This window comes from Psilocybe cubensis, chromosome 1 (genome assembly GCF_017499595.1).
Source record: "Psilocybe cubensis strain MGC-MH-2018 chromosome 1, whole genome shotgun sequence".
Lineage (NCBI taxonomy): Eukaryota > Fungi > Basidiomycota > Agaricomycetes > Agaricales > Agrocybaceae > Psilocybe > Psilocybe cubensis.
In genome coordinates, this window is record NC_062999.1 from 4,343,773 (window position 1) to 4,360,090 (window position 16,318).

Sequence of the window (16,318 nt, forward strand, 5' to 3'; positions counted from 1 at the left end):
GGTAATTACGCTACATCATCTGACTAATAACCTTGCAGCGTGTCTTCCAGTTTAACTGGAAAAACTTCTCGTATTTTTTCTTCCAGTTCTCTTACAGTTTGATTTACACTCAAACTGGAGTTCATTCTGACACCTTGATCTGGTACTTAATGTATAAGACAACTTTAAAGTTCATCTTTTATTCAAAATGTAAGAGAAATTTCTACTTGGAGTTCTACTTGGACTATCTGTGCAAGATACGAGTCTTCCGTACAAGTTAGTTTTACATTCGGAAAATCCCGACGTGTTGACTAGTCAGAAGAGGTCACAAAGATGTTGTCACGCTGAACGATTTATTTCGCGCAGTTACCATTCAATCTTATTTCGATAAACTCATTTACCAATACTAACCAGAACCCATTCACCAATAAGTACTAACTAGTGTGACAACGTCTGTGTGACATATTCTGACTGGTCAATGGACTGGTCAGTTGATTCGTCACGGAACCCGTCACGAACCCGTCATGTAACTGGTCAGACCAACACCAGGGCTGACTAGTCAGCACTTTTGCCCGCCGTGTAGCTATGGCAGGCGCGTCTTTCTCTCCGATCTCGCAAACATAGACAAGAGCCTCAACGCGCATGGCGCAATTACTGCAGAGAAACACTGCGCGCTTTATTGGCGAAAGTGTCACAATATGATGTCGGATACAAGTGGAATTAAAGTTACATTTAATATTATACAGATTGTTGCATCTCATAAGTTAAACAATTCCCAACTTCTTTGCCTCCTCCCATTCTTTAGGATACATCTTCTGTGCTGCAGCCGGAAACAAGCTCAGTCTGGCATATCCGCTACGTATTAAAGGATCCTCTATGGCCATGAGGGCTTGAACCTTGCTGTTCGGAGCAACGTGAACCTTGACCAAGGATGGGTTGTCAAACTGAGGCAAGGGAACGACAGGCTTCTCCAGTTTGGTTGTGAGAACGTAGGGAATAGTGTAGCGGTCGTTATCAATCTTGAGCGTATTTACTCGATGAGTGGTGGCAACGAGCTTCCCACCAGTAAGGCGCATAAATTGCATTCCTTGAAGAATTTGATCAGCACAAGATTGAAACACCAAAAACTTCCATACATACCAACGTTGCACACAACGCCTCCTTCGACCATCGGTATATCAATCCATTGACCACTATGATTTTGAACCTGAAGACCCGGCCTTGATTGTATCAAGCACGTCAGGAACGTGGAAGGATCGCGATGCTCGTGCATTCCGTTGACAAAGCCCTCGCGTTCCGAAGCTTTCATCTCCGGCGTGAGGGGTAGATAGTGCCAAAGAGCGGCATTAAATTCATGTGGGGAAGGGAAATAGTCGTCAATGACAGAGTAGGGTACTTCCAATAAGGCAGCAATGTGCTTGTTTAGATCCACATTTAGAACACGATAGCGCTCGAAGAGGGCTTCAAGTTTCGCACGGAAGCCAGGAAGATCAGCGTCCTTGGGCCATTGATTTGGACCTGAATATATTTTTAGTGACTGACTAAACTAAACTTCGGTTTTGAAAAACACATACCCTCGTGAATGCGGAGCCAGAAAGGCACATCTGGACTGTCGTGTGCTGGTCGCTCAGCGCCGAAGCGATAGGCCTCAGCATAAGCCTGGAACACAATATGAGAAGTATGAAAAATGAACGAGTGATATCGAATACAACCTTATGAGGTCCCTCAATCTTATCACATCGGAAATGTCCGCGCAGAGAGGGAGAATTATCAGTAGCAAGAGAGGCCTTCCATTCTTCTGGTTGTTGGAAGAATTGCGCAGCGAGCTGGAGAACTTCGTCCTGGAAGCTCTGCTCGAATCCTGGTACGTTAACAAAAATGCCAAATCCTACATCCTCCAGGGCAAACTTCAGTTGCTTGAAGTAGTCCGTAGGATTTGATCTGGAGAGGGAAAAATCAATGATTGGAACAGAGTCAAAATTCTGTCGGGAAGGTAGTGCAGGAGCGGGAGGAGGAAGTTGCAGAAGCTCGGCACGATGAAGAGCGTCCCTCATCTTAGCGGCGAAGGACTCGACATGGATTTCTGAAATCATAGTATAGTGCTCGCCATCGACGTCAATCATCTCGAAGTTTTTGCCAGAGTAATCTTTCCATTTGGAAAGTCGATCACGCTTATATTCCTCTCTTGTTCCCATCGAGGGAAGAGGAATGGCGCAAAACACGGTGGTCAAGGCACTCTCGACACAACCGGAAGGTACATACGTTCGTCCTGCGTCAATATAAGAAAGTATCAAAAAATTCAGCGAGTAATCACCCACCCGTGAAGGAAACATCATATGCGACATTGACCCAGCGATGGAAGTACTCGATGGGCATGTTGAGCTCTGCCAACCTTTCCTGGTTGCAGTGCGCAAAGGTCCACTCAATCAGTTGCCTTGAGTTGGCAGGTTCCAAGTCTGAGTCACCACCAGGATTCTGAAGAAGAAGAGCAGTTTTGAAGTGCTCGAAGTCTTCTGACCGGATGAGGGCCAGGAACATTGAGAGATTAAGGCTAATGAAAACAGTTAGTCGACTGTCATATCGTATAAGGATTGTAACAACTTACAGTGTTTCAACCCAAACCAATTCCTTTACTCGGAACTGAATAAAAGGCGGTAGGTTCATCACACCGAGCCATGGTACAACCTTGCCCCTCTTCTCCAAAAGCTTGCCTATTTCAAACGCGATACCTGCACCGAAGCTATATCCTGCAAGGTAGTACGGGCCTGAGGGATTGTTTTTGACGATGGCATCAGCGTATATGTCGACCATCTCTTGCATAGACGACGGAGGTGTCTCCCCGGCTTCGAATCCCCTTGCACGCAAGGCATAGACTGGTCGATCATCGTTGAGGATACGAGCCAGATTTATGAAGATGAGAACTTCCCCGACACCAGGGTGAACAAGGTAAATGGGTGGCTTTGAGCCCTGAGGGTTCAGGCAAAGAAGAGGGTTGTACGGGGCTTGATGATCATTGCCTTGGTTAACCAATTGCTGAACGTAGGTAGAAATCTCAGAGACGATAGGACGTTGTAGGAGTTCGATAGTAGGAATATTAACGATACCAAAATGGTCCTGTAGGAACGTCTTGAGACGTATGAGATGCATGGAAGAAGCGCCCATATCAAAGATATTTTGGGACAGATTGACAGTTTCCAGTTCGACCTCAAAGACAATCGAAACGCCTTCGCAAACAACCTTTTCCAACTCAGATTGAGGAGCAGATGATGCGGCACGTGCTTCCTGTCGTCTAGCTGAAGCTTCACCGATACGCTTTTCGATGACGGCAAATTTGTTGTCACCGTACGCCTTGGCTAGCGTGATACGAGATACCTTGCCCAAAGCAGTCTTGAAGAAGAAGTTTCGAGGGAGAGGTAGAATGACATGTGGAGCTTGAGAACAGAATGCAGCGCATAGATTTCGAATGCGTTGATTGGTATCAAGAACAGACTCAAGTTGTTCGTCTGTCAACGAGGTGATAGTGTCTTCCTCGATAGAAACGCCGTTATGTTGGTAGAAGATTGTATACGTCTCGGTATCCGCTCCCGGTAGCCTAAGAGCGCATGCGAAGATACACGAAATTTCCACGTTGTCGATATTTGAGTCGGCGATGTAGTGTTCGATGTCCACGCATGGGTGTTTAACTCCGTTGACGTTGATAACATCCTTGTGTCGGCCGAGCATGTGAACGTTCCCATCATCGTCGATGAGTGCCAAATCTCCAGTGATAAACCATCCATCCGATGTGAACGATTCATTAGTAGCCGTTGGATTGGAGTAGTACTGCGTGAAAATAGCAGGCCCGGACATCTGAAGTTGGCCAACCACTCCCTGAGGACAGGGAAGCGATGTAACCGGGTCCATAACCCGAACGTTGCCGCCGACATGAGAGGTTCCGATGGAAAGATATGTTGCGCCTTTGTAGTCAGCAACGTTCTTCAAAATCGGAAGGTTGTTGTAGATAATACCGGCCTGCGATGACTGTCAGTATTGTTTCAAAGGAAATAAATATAGAAGAAACGTACGCCAGTTTCAGTCATCCCAAACGCGGCCCTCAGAGTTGTTCGAGGGGCACCGAAGCGTTCAATGATATCGCTGAATTCGACAGCGGTGGTAACAGGATTGGCCTCTCCTCCAGTTACCATAACCCTGAGCGCTGATAGGTCTGGGCCTGGCTGCCCAGCTGACTCTATAGAGGCAGCACTAAGAGTAGCATCGCGGCAGATTTGGGCTAACAGAAAGTTTGGACTGAAAGTGTGAGTGACGTGGTACCTGGAACACCAGTCAAGAAGGTTTCTTGGCTTGCGAATGATCGCGGAAGGGTTGACTTGATATTGACTATGAATTGATACGTTAGTCATATCATATAAAACCATCTACAAGATATCGCTTACGATGCGCCCGCCCAGATGGCGTGCAGGTGGGCTTCCGTGACATTGGCGACATGGTCGAAATTAATCCAGTTGAGGAAGATGTCGCTGTCCTTGGTACCGTGTTTCAAGGCCTTCCCTCTGATGGCAGCCAGAACCATAGAATGTGGTAGCATCACACCCTTGGAGTTCCCAGTGGATCCAGATGTAAGCATAAGTGCAACTATCTCGTTGGCTGATGAAGTGCGGGTAGGATATATCTGGGCGTCGAGAGACGCGTCGAAGGATGTCATATTTAGAATAAGCTCGACGTCAATGGTACGAGACTCCGGAACCAGCCTCTGGACAACTTCGAGAGCGGCAGCATCAGAGATAAAGGTGGGACTTCCGAAGAGATTCTGGAGATGATTGAGAAGGAGGGATTGACGACTTTCATCAGGGTGGAATGGAGGCAGAGGGCAGTATGGGATGCCAGCTGCAGTCGTGTATACTCCTTAAGTTGGGACTAGAGCAGACAAAGACAGGACTTACCGAAAGCGCATCCCCAGAACACGAGGATGTGCAACCGTTGGTCGTCGAACTTGGAAACGACGATGTCTTTACCACCGCCTCGAAGGCCTGAAGAAAGTAGTGCCCTCGCAATGCGCTGGGCAGAGTCAACGAGTTGTTGAAAGGTGTAGGAGCATGTAACATCTCCAGATTCGCCAAGAAAATTAATGGTACTGGAGGATGTTTTGGCGCGGAGAGCGAGAAGCTCAGTAATAGTTGTGGGCCCTGTTGATTCCATGTTTGGAGCTGCAAAAGCAGAGTCGCGGTCTGAGGTTCATTCTTTTAAAACGCGAGGGCTTTAAATGATTCATCAAACGGATCGGTTACTTTTCTTTGATGACGACCAGAAAATCTTATCTGGCAGTGATGAGTGAAAGCTGAGCGGACCCTGTACGCCCTGGCCAGCCGCCCTGATGTCCCAAAATACATGTGGGCGAGATGGAAAAGGATGGGAAGTCGTAAAAAAGTCTTGAGAGTACCGTACGCGCGATTTGCGACCTAATTCAAATCAACATCAAACACCATCTCAAACACGGAAACAGCTGGAAACGGTTCACAGTTACCCAATTTGTAGACGTTTTGCAAGCAAATTTATGTGCACGATCGTATTGATGGGTTCGGCTGGGGGGACGGCAGTCGGTAATCCGATTTGGCCGCGCTTAAGCTGCATCAAATGTTACATTGGTGCATTGCCTACAACATCCGCATATTTTTCCCAAGGACCCTCACCATGATCGATTGTGTCGCCAGATAGGCTCAGTTGAGTCGGGCCCGACACAGCTTGGGAACGTGCTGACTTATTTGCTCAACACAAGCGCTGACAGAGAGGGCGCCCGAATGCAAGTATACGTTGTGCCTGGGTTTTCCAAGTACACGATATTGATTTTATCACCTCAATTCGGATATGAATATTGCGGATATGCAGCGAGTCGTAGGTGCAATGACCAGCCTTTGATGTTAGTTTAGTAATTCCCTATTGAAATTGCACCCTTGATATCAAAAAATTCTTTTGATTTCCACCCACCACAATGTCTCCCATCGACCTCGTAAACGATCTTCAGAAACTTGTTGTTTCCACGTTTTCCGGCGAGGTTACCGACCCGTTCGAAGTGTACAAGGCAAAGCACAAAATCTCCGATCTTTGTCTTGCACTTTTGCGATCTGTCCAAGGCCCTGAAGAGTATACGGCCATCTTAGCTGGTACGATAGCACAGAGCATCACAACTGATAGGCGCTGATTGTTGCCAACAATGATTCTGTATAGAATCATGTCAAGAGTCCTCCGCTTTGAACGTTATCACGTCTCTGAACGTAGCAGACCACATCGCTGAATCTCCAAATGGTCAGCTGAGCTTGACAGAACTCAGTAAGAAAGTCAAGGCAGATGAGCAATACCTTAGTGAGTATCTATAACTGCTTTCAGTATGTTTCTCATGGCGTTCTCATTCGACAGGTGTTATGTTGAGCTCGCTTGCGTATCACGGCTATTTCGTTGAAGTTGGGGGCTTCGGCTCTCAGGTGTACGCCAATAACGAATTCAGCAACATTCTCCTTTCAGAAACCACACACGCCAAAGATGGAAAAAGCATGAAGGATGCAGTCGGCCTGGCGTAAGCATGCAGCTTAATATAACCTTCCTACTAAGGTTGTTGAGAATCCTGAAGTGCAGACGATGGAGCGAAGTCCACCACTCGTCTATTGGAAGCTGCCACAGGGAAAGGAAAGGAAAGCTCAAAAACAGCAGCCAACATTGCGTTCGGTTTCGATGGCAGCGTATTCCAGTGGATGTCCTCTCCAGGGAATGAATGGCGAGGAAAGAGGACTGCAAAGGCAATGGTCCAACTTCACGGAATGGCTAATGGAGAGATAGGCGAAGGTATGTCCGTAACTTTTTGCTTTGCGTACTGGTTGTAACGGTAGGGTGTAGATTATTCCTGGGAGAAGCTCGCGACGCCAATTATCGATATTGGAGGGGGCATCGGATCCTTTGAAGGAGTAGTGCTTTCTGCTCCCAAAAACAGAGACTTGACCTTCAAGATTTTTGATATCGAAAAGACAGTGGAACACGCGAAGAAAGTAAGTGTTTCGGGTATTTTTCTGCGATTTTCTGAACACTAGTTCCCGAATGTCAGGTATGGAGCGGAAAGCCACAGTGGATGCAGGAACGTGTGTCGTTTATCGCAGGCGATTTCATGCAGTCCTCTCCCGCCGACAGTAAGATCCCCACCCCCGCTGAAGGCGCAGGCACCTACGTGATCCGTCATGTCCTGCACGATTGGAACGATGACCAGGTATGTGATTCTCCTTGCTCCGCGTGAGGGGACACAGTTTACAACATACACACATCCACAGGTCGTCACCATCCTTACACACGTTCGGAACGCTATGCTCGGATCACCGCCGCCAACCACGTCGACCCCACCGCCTAGACTTCTCCTCGTCGAGATGATGCTAACTGAGACCTCGTCGCGTTTCACGAGAACGACTTCATTACAGCTGCTTTCCTTGAGCGGCGGCGTGACACGCACAGAAGGTATGTCTGTCCTTTCCACATTCACTGCAACAAGATGCTGATCGCCCCGCTCGTGTCTCGCGCCTTTCCCCAGTCCAATTCCGCAAGCTTATCGCTCAAGCAGGGTTCATTGTCGAGAATGTCACCGCAGTCAGGGGCGTAGATCTGATTGTTGAATTGAAGCCGACGCCACTTTAAATGACCTGTTATGTCGCCTGTACAGTACTTCATATGATCTTCAATCCCATTAAAATAATAAAAACCCCATCGGCCCCCGAAATGGGAAACGAACATGACCCGAGAGGAGTCAAGACCATTGGCGTTGACTGCTATTTAGCCCGACACGTCGATATGTTGCCTTATGTTGCTTTGTAGGTGGAGTATAAAGTGCGATGCCCGTGTTGCCCACACGGAACCTCGACGCGGTCAGATGGACGCGCCTTGACTGACTTTAATTACGCGCCGCATCGGCTTCCGGTATCAAGCGGTTGGAATCGTCGCGTATTGAATAATTAAATTTGAAGGATAGGGGAGAGTTGAATTTGGTGAAACAACTGTTGATAGGTATCGCCAATACGTCAGGTAATCGCGATAATGGGTTGAATTGCCGTGACGAAGCCCAAATCATGCATTCCACATTGAACCTTTTGGTTAGACTGAATCGGCATCTAAACCATAACCATCCCACTTGCAACAGAAGCATGAAATATTACCCAGTAAGATTGCGGCGAAGGGCACTGGCAGGGTCGTCATATATGGCGCATATATTTGACAACGCTGAGAGAACTCGGGGAGCCCATGCCATGGCGCGACATCCCAGTAACCGCGATAACCGTGAAATGAAGTCTTCGACAAAAAACGCGAACCTGAAATTACCCTTCCGACGCCGCTTTGAAGTCTTGCAAAACGTAAAGAAAATTCAAACCCGCCAGACCACCCAATGCTCGGGTATATATCGTGACCAAATCCTCGCCGTTTTCTTCAATAGTAGACATCGCTAAAAGACTATCATTTGATTAAGAAACAGTTGAACGTGCGATAAAACTAACTGTTACGGGACGAACATTCACCGTTATGTCGGCGTGTTTGGATGAGGCCCTTTGACAAGTCCATATTTGTGAAGAGCCGCACCACGTATGGTCCCTCTAATCCTCCGAGCGCGCCAGAACATGAGAGAATACAACTCCTTGGTCATACACAGTCGGTGTTCGGGAATCATAGCCTAAGGCTCCAACCGTTTCGTTTGTTTATCGTTTGTAAACGGTATATACCATTTACCGTTTCGTTTAGTTTATGAGCCTTGCTAAACAGTTTACAAACGTTTATAAACGGTTCAAACGGTAACAGATTTTTGTGCTAAAGTATATCTCTTTTTTGGACAATATTGGGTGCGTATTACATCAAATGATTCATCTTTTATTCTTTACACCAAACTAACTCATTTGCACTCTTTTTTTGGTCCCATTTTTGTACCAATTAGGTGCCGACTATTATCTTCCTTGGCAAATCGGCCGCATTAGGACAAATGATGCGTTGAACGCTGTTGAACGCCTGCCCTTGTAGCCACCCTCGAGCTTACTGTTTACAAACGTTTATAAACGTTTGTAAACTGTTTATTACCGTTTCCGTTTAGTTTGTAATAAAATTTAAACGGAAACTAAACGGTTGGAGCCTTATCATAGCCTGATGGTTGGTTCAACTTGGTTGGGAGTTTTTTTTAAGCATGTTCTTTGTCATGGACGGTGAGACAGCGGAGTTTGGATTTTTCTTCCTTCATGCGCAGTCAAGACTCAATAGCGTGCAATGACAACTTGGAGAAACTTATTGGCGGATTCTGATGGGCACGGAGAGAGGTTCCATTACCGTGATAAATATGTACCATTACGGTGAGTATACGCTATTTCATTTGCCTTGAAATTAAGCCAACATGGCAAAAGGGCAGTAGTAGGTCAGTTTCAACTTTCCATCGACATCATCTTCCGCTTCGAAGCTTGTAAATATATTTGGTTCAACAGCAATTCAGATGTGCTCTCTTGCATTCGGGCCCTCGGGGGCATTATCATTGAGTTTTCCAAAGAAAAGTGAGCACTGAGCGTAGACCTGAGCTGTGAATGTTGACCGTCGGACAGCGGACAAGGAAATTCTATAAATAGAACTTAGAAAAGGCGAAGGTAGTATGGACCTCTTTCTTCAAACAAGACTGCGATACAACTGCCATAAAAAATGCATTATAAAAACAAGAACTATAGAATGATAAGCTGTACAACGTGGATCTCAGAAGACCCTGCCACGCCACCCCCACTGTCTAGTGCTTATTCGAACAACCCCGCCCGGCGCCCACAGGGATACTTTCGCGCCCATTACGTTCCGATCGCTATCCCCACCTAGTGCCAGCGCGATCACCCAATATCCTATCTCCCTGGTATCTCCAGTACCTTATCAGGCAGGATCTCATGCACCAGGTTGCTTGCGCACATTTCCGGAGAAATCTAATGGGCCAAATTGCCATGCAGCACTGTGTTTCCTTGAGAACCACCACCGAGCTGCCCATCGGGCGGGTGCTGGGAGAGGAGGGAACCTAGACTCGCCCTTAGAATGGGAGTGCGCATCAGAGACTATAATACATACCAAGGGGTAGCAGGGTTCATGCACACGATGGTCATGGGAAGAGTGGTGTGGAAGTCAATGTCAGCAAAGACAATCTTCTGGAAGTCTTTGTCGATCGCTTTGAGTTCCTGCTCTGTGAAAGCAGCTTTGATTTTACTGCTCTCCAGTGTCGGCAGTTCCTATATTTAAGTATGTTATTTTAGATTGGCGTTTTGACAGAAGAAAAAAAGTTACTGACGTGAACCAAGTGCTCGTACATAAGGTCCCCAAACGAGTTGATCTTCTCGAGGAAAACATTTGCGTCGTACTGCTCCTTGCCGGCCTGGACGTCCCTGCACCACTGCGCAGTCGCGTCAAGTTGAGGAACAAACGACGCGTGCTCATCCACGTTCGATGATAGTGAGCCGGCACCGAGCTTTTTTTCAAGAGTTGGGAAATAAAATGTCTCTTCCACGTTATGATGGTGATGAATGGTATCCAGCTAAGAATAAAGAGAAGAAAGTTAACATGATAGCAACGGACATTAAATGATCTGAACCCGCGGCGTACCACTGTTAGACAAAACACCATGAAAGGTTGCACCTTCTCAGGTGTGATATGTGGGGCATGCGCAACAGCAGCATTGATGCCTTGGATAAAGACGTTATGGGCAGCTGCCATATTGCTAATTATCCGTGGGTGAGTTCTCAGAGTGTATTCATGGAAAGAACTTCCACCTACATGGCCTGGTAATCGAACATGTTCGAAAACTTGCCAGGTGGCATATCTGATATTCGAAAAGGTTATGAGCAGTGAATACCCTTTGAAAGCAACAACGTATGTACCTTGGAGAGGGTATGGGGCGGGCATATTGGATGTGTGGTGGAAGTCGGAGGCAGACGTCTATCTCGTCCAGTACGCTGGGGTATATATACAGATCGTGACCAAGCAGACGCCCAAGAAAGTTCTAAAGAACGTTCAGGTGGAGGAAGAGAGCTAACGAATCATTAAGAAGCTCGTTTACGCTATGATATTTTTGGCCCTTTGATCGTGATCTGAAACTCGTGCAGGCCCCTTGAATTTGTAAAAGACACCTTGTCGTTGGCTAGGTAGGGTACGCATCAGTCCAGATTTACACTAGACTTGTGCCGGCGTGGTCGCCGGCGAACAATACCTCCATACTAGAACCTCCCGTCGGCCGGCGCGACGCCAGACGTCAAAAAGGAAATGCCAACTTTTTGAGTAAGTATGAGTCTTCGAACAAGTTGTAATTCAGGTATGCTCAGGAAAACCATCAGAATGAGCAATCAGTCGAAAAACGACGTCTTTAATTTGAAAGTTGGAGTGGCTTCTTTGTTATTACTGACTGATACTCAACGTAGCGCTTTGTACAGCATATCATACGGATCGTGCAAATTAGAGTCTGGGTCCTGGGAGAATTGGAGAATGTATATAGTTTAATATGTGCTATGAATACAACGCTTTCCTGCATCAGTATCACTGAAGCTGTCGTGTTCAGACATCTGTGAGTCGTACCAGTCCCTATAGTCACTCCTATCTGTAGTGTTCTCTTGCTAGTGGAATCTGCGAGCCTTATCACCGAGGTAGTGATAATTTTAGTAACAGACGGAAAGAATTGCACCGTATGCATTTCCATCAACGCTTTTAGAAATGGAAACTCGTGGTTAATGCTCAGCTCGACGGAGGCATTCGTAGCAAGTATCGAGACCTGCATCAAATAGATCAAAGTCCCTCGTATGGTTGTTGATGCTAGTGTTTCGAGTGTAGTTGCTTTTGTATACCTCGATCGAGAACCCGTAGACAATCAGTGATGTACCAAGAATTGTACTGACTGAGATCAGGCCCATTAGCGAATGTGTAAAGATAACCCCACTTTTTGGCTTTGATAGAAGCAGAAGAAGTGCAATATTTGATGTTCTCTGACTCTTCAAAGAGCAGTGTTCGAATATTTTTTGAGTCTTGAAGGTGGTTGCCGAGAGCAACCGTCGAGCTCGGATCAATCATTTGGTCTGTGTTCCGTCTGTCGATAACCTGTTCGGATGCGATCTGTGGGATTCGGGAGGGTGGAGTTGTGAGCCTTGAACATAGACTGATGCGTTTTGACCTAGTAGCGTCAAGGAAACCATGTCAACAGCAACTAATGAGCATTGGGAGAGAGGTTAGACGTCAAACTATTCAAGTCAAGAGGACCAATGATGGTGTTCTACAAATGTTTTGGCACCAGTGGGAGAAAAGGAGTGTGTCACCGTCACTATTACATGTGACTTGTCTACCAAACTTTTCGGCACGTGCCACGTGTTGGGAGCTGGCTTCATTCAAAGCGCGTATGCTCCATCCGACTTTCTGCCGCATCCCAAGCCGATTCCAAGAAATGCATGAACAAATGGAAGAAAAGGCTAAAACACGATGTTCTCATGACAGCTCCGGCACATTGGGCCAATCGCGCTTTCGCAGAGATAGTCTCAATGGACGTACACTTACAATTCATCTAGGAGCCTATAGGGGTTCCTCTCAAACAATCAAGTCGGGTTGATTCCAACGCTGATCAGAAAGCTGCCCTTTACGGTACAGACTGATAGCATAGCCGCATGGCGTCGGAGGGCGTGGGCGTTTTCAAGCTTAAATTTGTCCAAGTGGCCCAGAACCCGTGAACGAAGTTGCTTCTGAGTTTCAGGGGGGAACGTCTTACTGCCGCCTCATACTGTAACTCTGGAGGTTACTCCACGCCGCACGGGCGCTATACCGTATGTACTTGCTCGTCTTGTATCTTTGGCGTCCCGTCGCACTCTCGCGTAGCTCGTGCTTGCATCTAATCACGGTCGATATAGCGGACCGTAGCACGAGATTGATGGATCGCTATATCATTCGGTGAGTTGAAGCTTCAGGCTTCAAGCTTCACTGAAATAAAACGAAAGACAGGAATACGGTGCTCCAGACACCAGTGACAGTTCATTTCATGCGATGCGGTAAAATTCTCGCAATGCTATGTGGCGCCAGTCTCAATTTCTATCGGACGTTGGCCCGGAAATACGGACATGAACTTAAGGTGCGTAGACACCGGGCTTCAAATTGTGTGTAACACGCTCCGAGAATAGAACTTGATAGAGATTACAACGGCGCGATCGACTATATCGGCCCCATCATTTTTGGGAATGACATACCAACCTGGACTTCTCTTTAAATAGGTAAGCCCCGTAATCTTGAAATTTCTTTGCCATCCTACCTTTCCTCGATTACCCAGCGCGCTATGTCCGACGCTCCTCCTCCTCCTCCTGCGGCCCAGCCTGGATCCATCACTGTCCCTCTCCCTCCTGGGATGACTGTGGATCAATTCCTGGCCCTCCAAAAAGTAGTCGGTGAGTGTACAAGATTTTAATACTGTCGCGCTATGTTTACGCTCTATGCAGTAAATCTGGCTATTGCTATGGCGGTCGCAGTTGGAATCATTATCTGGGATTTGTGAGTGCTGATTCAGTAAATCAGTATTTGATTCTGTCAACTCATCCTTGATGCAGCGTCTCAATGATCCCTACAGAGCGAGAGCTCTACCGCGACAAGGACAGAAAGCAATGGAAAGCACCTGCAACCTGGGCGTATGTGGATTCTCTTTCAATTACTTTTGATTATCAATCTCACGACGGAATCGGGACTAGGTTCATGGTGCTGCGCTACGCCGGAATCCTCGCGCTGTTCCCCGGCCTGTTCTTTACTTCAATACAGAATGACCACTGCCAAGTCACCGCCTCGGTTAGCCAAGTTGGCGTCATTCTCGTTACGGGTTCTGCAGGTGTTATCTTTGCATACCGAGTGTTTGCAATCTGGCGCTTCAACAAATTCGTCGTAGGTGGTGTTTCGTTCCTGTGGGTGTTTACAGTCGCTTCATGGGTACGTTTTTTCCATTTCGCCGTTTTCGCTTACAGGGCTGCCCGCCTGATACAAGATTTCTAATCACTCGTTTACGACAGATTGCAGCAGGCTCGCAGCTCCGTGCATCTCAGGGCCCCCCTACCAATTTCGGGTCTAATTGTATTCTCCACCCTGTCCCTTCGTGGCAACCCCTTCCTTTCGCGTCGTCGGTGTTGTACGACGTTGTCGTCCTCGTTCTCACTCTCGTTAAGCTGCGCGGAGACAGGATCAAAGCGTATTCTATCGGCAGTCAGATTCGAGGCGACAATGTTCTGTATTTCGTAATTGTGACTGCGACCAATATTGCTGCATTGGTTATCAACAGTCTAGGCCCAGAGCACGACGACATCAAGCCCGTCGCGCTCCCCTTCCCAACGCTGTTAACCGCAGCCATGGGAGCTCGGTACGTTTTCTTGATCTATTTGGCTTTTGTTATTAATTTTACTGACCTATTCTCGTCCCGGTTAGTGTATACATAAATCTTCGAATGTACAACAAGAAGATCAACGGTGAACTCTCGGGCTCCATCCCGACACACAGCAGCGGTACAACGAGGTCTGCTGTGGAGGACACCATCCGCCTGAAGAACAGCAACGGCGTCGACGAGAGCATCCGCATCCGCAAGCCCGGTCCCTCCGACGCAATCCCGCTCGGCTCAATGAAGAACACAGTGTCTGTGCACCAGCACCAGTCGTCCTTCAGCGATGGTGACCACTGGCAGGGTCCAACTAAAGTCAACAACGACTACCGGAACATAAACCGCGACAGCCTGTGAGGGCTCTGCTCTACCTTCACCCGGATGTTCAAATCCTCTTGGCGGCATCGCCTTGCCCCCCGTGGTGGTGGTGGTGGCTGATGTCGCATTTCACATTTTCTTCACTGTCCATCATCCATCTAATTTATTAAACTCTCATGATTCACGACCCTTGTTCCCCTCGATCTTGCTATACATTACGAACAATTTCTATTCTACCTCATGCACCCCCTCCCGTCGCCTTTTTTGGACCCCTCGGTTTCTGTCTCTCTCAATCTTGTCATTCTCTTTTTGGGCGGGGCGCTGATGATGGTTTGTGGCTCTTTTTACCTTACTACCTATTCAAAAAGTTACGATGGAACGCAATGGAACAGTTAACAAATCGCAGCCTGACTGGATTCAACAATACTTTCGTTCTTTTTTCATGTCTTGTACATACTTAACACATAAAACCCCTACTATTAGTGTTTTTCTTGTTGTGCTTACTCCATCTGTCTCCCCAGTACATCATCATCCTTTGTCATACTACATAGTACGCGGATAATCATCATGCGAATGAATATATTTCGTGAAATTACGTCCTGGAACTTGGAAGTGCTTCGGAGAATTCTTTGCGCCTCAGCGGCTCAGCCCCACATTAGAAGCTTATTTATTTTGCGCTGCGAGAGTGTGGATCCTCAGCGCCCATACGTACGTATGCGGTATGGTCAGTCTGAATCCGGCACCATAGGCTAACGCTGTATAGCAGCGATGCGTCTGATGATACATAATAAAATAGCCCAGATCCACAGCAGCTAAGAACAGAACCTGAAACGGCTAACAATGACATAGAATTTACAGATCTGCGTACGTACTTTGCGGAATGCGCAAATACCAAACCTGATTGCGCCGCGGCGGGGAAAGGCGCGGACGGCGGACGCGTGGACGGTGGTTTGACGACGACCGACCGGCGACGAGCTCGAGGCCGCAAATCAATTGGCCGAGATCGGTGAAAATCTCCTCTCCCTCTCCGTGCGTTGTGATGCCACTAATTTGTTATTCAGTTCGATACGCGATATTGACTGATATTGATTTTTTTTAACGAGCGTACTGCTTGAATCCCGCGTGGCGAGACGCATACATAATATAATAAAATTTTGGAGTAATTTTATTTTCGTTGATTTCGAAAGTCTTCTCTATCAGCTCAAGTGAAACGTTTCAAGAGCGAATAGTCATTTTTGGCAGTTGTTTTCTGACTGATCTTGCAACTGTGAACTTTCAAGTGAAACGTTTTAACAGCGGATTTCACATGCTACTGCTGTCGACTTGCAAATTAGATGAAGGCTGGCTAGGCTGACGCGCACTTTGCTGAGTGTCTCAATATTCAACCAACAAGAGATATCTCATGAAATGTCGTATATAGCTCTCTGAATTTCTGAACGCGACCGACCGCATGCTTGAAGGACACCAATCGGTTTCAACAATTGATTGAATCTCGTTTCTGTTGACAAAGTGCATCACGGCAACCGCCGCAGTTCACATGACAATCTTCAATCTCCGCGTTAATACTTCCTGTTGCCGCAAGATGCCGCTTTGTTCGTCCAAACTTTCTTGGTGATACTT

The 16,318-nt window shown here is 47.1% G+C and overlaps 4 protein-coding genes across 4 annotated transcripts; 2 read left to right on the forward strand and 2 right to left on the reverse strand.

Moving 5' to 3' along the window:
• Positions 1 to 743: 743 nt before the first annotated feature.
• On the reverse strand, positions 744 to 5,175 carry JR316_0001454 (putative NRPS-like protein biosynthetic cluster; the record flags this gene model as incomplete). Its single annotated transcript, XM_047887258.1, has 9 exons — positions 744 to 1,066; positions 1,120 to 1,497; positions 1,554 to 1,638; positions 1,692 to 2,248; positions 2,298 to 2,530; positions 2,585 to 3,990; positions 4,044 to 4,356; positions 4,413 to 4,863; positions 4,920 to 5,175. The coding sequence occupies 9 exons, from the start codon at positions 5,173 to 5,175 to the stop codon at positions 744 to 746; spliced, it is 4,002 nt and encodes a 1,333-aa protein (XP_047755004.1).
• Positions 5,176 to 5,965: 790 nt separating this feature from the next.
• JR316_0001455 (O-methyltransferase gedA) lies at positions 5,966 to 7,647 on the forward strand (the record flags this gene model as incomplete). Its single annotated transcript, XM_047887259.1, has 8 exons — positions 5,966 to 6,137; positions 6,202 to 6,336; positions 6,391 to 6,547; positions 6,602 to 6,813; positions 6,865 to 7,013; positions 7,070 to 7,228; positions 7,290 to 7,470; positions 7,544 to 7,647. 8 exons carry the CDS (start codon positions 5,966 to 5,968, stop codon positions 7,645 to 7,647), a joined length of 1,269 nt encoding a protein of 422 aa, XP_047755005.1.
• Positions 7,648 to 9,900: 2,253 nt separating this feature from the next.
• JR316_0001456 (uncharacterized protein) lies at positions 9,901 to 10,905 on the reverse strand (the record flags this gene model as incomplete). Its single annotated transcript, XM_047887260.1, has 6 exons — positions 9,901 to 10,027; positions 10,078 to 10,235; positions 10,295 to 10,537; positions 10,606 to 10,720; positions 10,777 to 10,822; positions 10,881 to 10,905. 6 exons carry the CDS (start codon positions 10,903 to 10,905, stop codon positions 9,901 to 9,903), a joined length of 714 nt encoding a protein of 237 aa, XP_047755006.1.
• Positions 10,906 to 13,036: 2,131 nt separating this feature from the next.
• Positions 13,037 to 14,737, forward strand: JR316_0001457 (uncharacterized protein; the record flags this gene model as incomplete). Its single annotated transcript, XM_047887261.1, has 7 exons — positions 13,037 to 13,102; positions 13,298 to 13,412; positions 13,464 to 13,515; positions 13,572 to 13,649; positions 13,710 to 13,941; positions 14,022 to 14,365; positions 14,431 to 14,737. The coding sequence occupies 7 exons, from the start codon at positions 13,037 to 13,039 to the stop codon at positions 14,735 to 14,737; spliced, it is 1,194 nt and encodes a 397-aa protein (XP_047755007.1).
• Between the last annotated feature and the right edge of the window lie 1,581 nt (positions 14,738 to 16,318).